The sequence below is a fragment of the Chiloscyllium plagiosum genome, chromosome 10, assembly GCF_004010195.1.
Source record: "Chiloscyllium plagiosum isolate BGI_BamShark_2017 chromosome 10, ASM401019v2, whole genome shotgun sequence".
Classification (NCBI taxonomy): domain Eukaryota; kingdom Metazoa; phylum Chordata; class Chondrichthyes; order Orectolobiformes; family Hemiscylliidae; genus Chiloscyllium; species Chiloscyllium plagiosum.
The window spans coordinates 144,599-148,228 of record NC_057719.1 but is presented as its reverse complement, the minus strand read 5'-3'; the positions used below and the strand labels follow the sequence as shown (position 1 = coordinate 148,228).

General features: G+C 44.0%; 1 protein-coding gene across 3 annotated transcripts in view; it reads left to right on the top strand.

The window, feature by feature from the left end:
• The window catches only part of LOC122553319 (autophagy-related protein 2 homolog B-like), a 111,837-nt gene that overhangs the window by 25,577 nt on the left and 82,630 nt on the right, over positions 1 to 3,630 (top strand). For all 3 annotated transcript variants that reach the window (XM_043696876.1, XM_043696877.1, XM_043696875.1), the window contains exon 11: positions 2,618 to 2,879. In XM_043696876.1, the coding sequence (XP_043552811.1) occupies positions 2,618 to 2,879 (262 nt within the window). The remainder of the gene's footprint in view (positions 1 to 2,617; positions 2,880 to 3,630) is intronic.

Below are 3,630 nucleotides of genomic sequence, written 5' to 3'. Positions count from 1 at the left end.
AATTCTCCTGTTCCCTGGATGCTGCCTGACCTGCTGCGCTTTTCCAGCAACACATTTTCAGCTTTGTCCACGCCAGTCCAACATTGGCATCTCCAAATCATCCTAACATAAGCCTTCTTCTTCCTCGTGACAAGAGATCCAGTTTCTTTAGTAAACCACTGGCTCCCGTGCTCTACAGCTTCCTCCCTGCCTGACAGGTACATACTTATCTCAGACACTCAGGAGCTTTTCCTTGAATAAGCTCCACATTTCTAATGTGCCCATCCCCTGCAGTTTCCTTCCCCCTCCTATGCTTCCTAAATCTTGCCTAATTGCATTGTAATTGCCTTTCCCCGAGCTGTAACTCTTACCCAGTGGTATACACCTATCCCTTTCTATCACTAAAGTAAACATAACAGAATTGTGATCGCTATCACCAAAGTGCTCACCTACGTCCAAGTCTAACACCTGGCTGGGCTCATTACCCACTACCAAATCTAATGTGGCTTCGCCCCTTGTAGGCCTGTCTACATACTGTGTCAGGAAGCTCCCCTGCACACACTGGACAAAAACTGACCCATCTATAGTACTCGTACTATCGTGTTCCCAGTCAATATTTGGAAAGTTGAAGTCCCCCCCTGACAACTACCCTGTCTCTCTCACTCCTATCGAGAATCATCTTTGCTATCCTTTCCCCTACATCTCTGGAACTATTCGGAGGCCTATAGAAAACTTCCAACAGGAGTTAAATGTGACAGTTGTACTCCACAACTCAATGCTGGTGGATATTTATAAATCCATTTAAGGTATTACCTTGTGAGAGGGCTTGAGAATTGCACAGAGGGAGCTCGAGCTGAAGATTTTCTGCCTTGGTGTGAAATGAATTACCAGCAAAGATATTGAAGTGGTCCGTGCCATGATTCCATGACTGCAGGACCACACGGAGGATGGTCCTAGGTTTCTGTCTATGGCCTTTTGTGTGTTGAATTGATGACAAGTCTTACCAGGATATTACTGGGATGGAGCATGAGGAGAGGCTGGATAAGCTCAGCTGCTTTCCTTTGAAGCAGAGAATGTTGAGGGAACCTGATAGAACCTGATGAGAGGTATGGATAGGATGGATTGAAAGCAGCTGTTCCCCTTAGTTGAAGGATTAGTAACAAGGGGGTATAATTTAAAGTGAAAGGCAGGAGGTTTGGAGGGGATTTGAGGAAAGATTTTTTCACCCAGAGGTTGGTGGGAATCTTTAAATGCACAAACTGGCAAGGTTGTTGAGGCGGGAAACCTCCCAACATTAAGAAGGACTTAGCTGTCCACTTGAAATCATAGAGTCACACAGCACAAAAACAGACCCTTCGGTCCAACTCGTCCACACCGATCAGACATCCCAATCTGACCTAGTCCTATTTGCCAACATTTGGCTGTTATCCCTCTAAACCCTTCCTATTAATATACCCATCCAGATGCCTTTTAAATTTAATTGTACCAGCCTCTACCACTTCCTCTGTTAGCCTCTTCCATACATGTACCACCTTCTGCATGAAAATGTTACCCCTTAGGTCTTTTTTAAATCTTTCCCCTCTCACCTTAAACCTATGCCGTCTAGATTTGAACTCCCCAGGGAAAAAAATAGATCTTGGCTACTTAACCTATCCATGTCCCGCATGATTTTATAAACTTTTAAAAGGTTACCTCTCAGCCTCTAATGTTCCAGGGGAAAAAGCCCATTCAATTCAGCCTTTCCCTTTAGCTCAAACCTTCCAATCCTGGCAACGTCCTTGTAAATCTGAAGAAGGGTCACTGCACCGAGAATGTTAACTCTGGTTTCTCTCCACATAGGCTGCCAGATCTGCTGAGATTTTTCAACAATTTTTGTTTTTGTTTCTGATTTCCGGCATCTGTGTTTTTTTTTAACCCTTGTAAGTCTTTTCTGCATCCTCTCAAATTTAACAAATTCCTTCGCATTGTCATAACATTCAAGGCTGTGGGCCTAGTGCGGGAGAGTGGAACTAGTGAAGGTGGTGTTGTATTTTTGGCAACGCAGACTTGATGGATGATGGGCCCCTTCTGTATTCTATGATTCTACACCTTGCAGGAATGAATGAATAAGTAGAGAGCTAGTTCTCATTTTGGTGGCTTGTGCAAATCTTCCCATAGTCAGCGTTGGCTGGAGATATTTGAATGGGTGCAGACAGAATGTGCTGTTGAAAATGAAGAGTGGAAGGAATGAACCTCCAGATGGAAACAGCACAGGCCTTGGACCAAGTCATTAGCCCTGCCCTGCATCCTCACAAGCCATCCCCACCTACCCAGCCAGTCCCGCAAACCAGTTAGATTGGGACAGACTGCAGGCTTGATTGGACTAAAAGTTAAAGAACTTCACAGTTTGAAGGTATTAAGAAAGAGTGAGTGTGATGGGTTTTAATTTTAATAGTATATTAGCAGTGGGCAGGAGAGGGGAGGTATGGGGATATTTTGGGTGGAAGATAAGGGAAAAGATCATTGGGCAGTGACTAAAACAGACAAGAAAAGGTGGGATCTTATGGTGCTTTAAAAGATTGCCCCTCCTTACTACATGTCTGTTTTTCAGACTATTAATATTCTCTCATTTTTTTGTACACGTCTGCTTTTCTTTCAGGTCTACATTCCAAATCGCATTCCAATGATGAATCCAGACCTCAGATTGTTATCCGGCTGATTGTTGACAGTCTTTCCATATCAGTGCTGCACATTGATCCACTGCCACCACCTGAGAGCCCATTGCATCTTGATCCTCTGAGCAGGATGGCGTCCCATTTCTTTGAGCAGTTGAAGACCCTCGATCTGCCTTCATTCCTTACAGGGGATTTCAATACCCTCCGACCCAAGTTTGCTGCAGCTTGTCCTCATGACCATCTCAGGTGAGCAGCATTGTGTGATTGCTCAATGCTCTGTCCAGTATCTGCCCAACACTCCTCCTAGTCCACCCAGAGTTGATTTCCTTCATTTTTAATTTGTCTCGGTCCAGTGGAGGGAAAAACAGGTATTTGTTCCCCAGTTCTGATAACCTATGGTCTCAAAGACTTGGCATAATTCAGCCATCCTCTGAAGGTTTCCAGGTACCATTACCAAAAGAGATGTTTAGAATTAGATACAATATTCCGATGGAACTCTAGGCAGTGTGGCAGCATGGTATGTAACCTTGAAAGAGAGGGTCACTCGGATGGAAGATGGAGGCATCATCAGCCTGACTTAAATCAGTAAACATTTGGATCGGGATTTGGGTTGTTTCTCATGCTGCACATGTGGTGATTGAAAGGTGCTCTAGTTACTTTGGGATCTCTGTCTCCTTTGTTGCTCAGACATTGACCATTGGAGTTATTGAAGTGAAGGTTAAAATCTGTTAGTTTGATCTTGTCAGCTGGTTAAAGCAAATTACTGCAGATGCTGGAATCTGAAACCAAAAGAGAAAATGCTGGAAAATCTCAGCAGGTCTGGCAGCATCTGTAAGGAGAGAAAAGAGCTGATGTTTCGAGTCTAACTGACCCTTTGTCAAAGCTAAAAAAAGGGAGAAATAGGGAGGTATTTATACGAGGCTGAGAGAAGGGGAGTCATGGCTCCAGAAGCAAAGGTAGCAATAAAGAGGTGATAATGACAGTGCATAGAGAGATT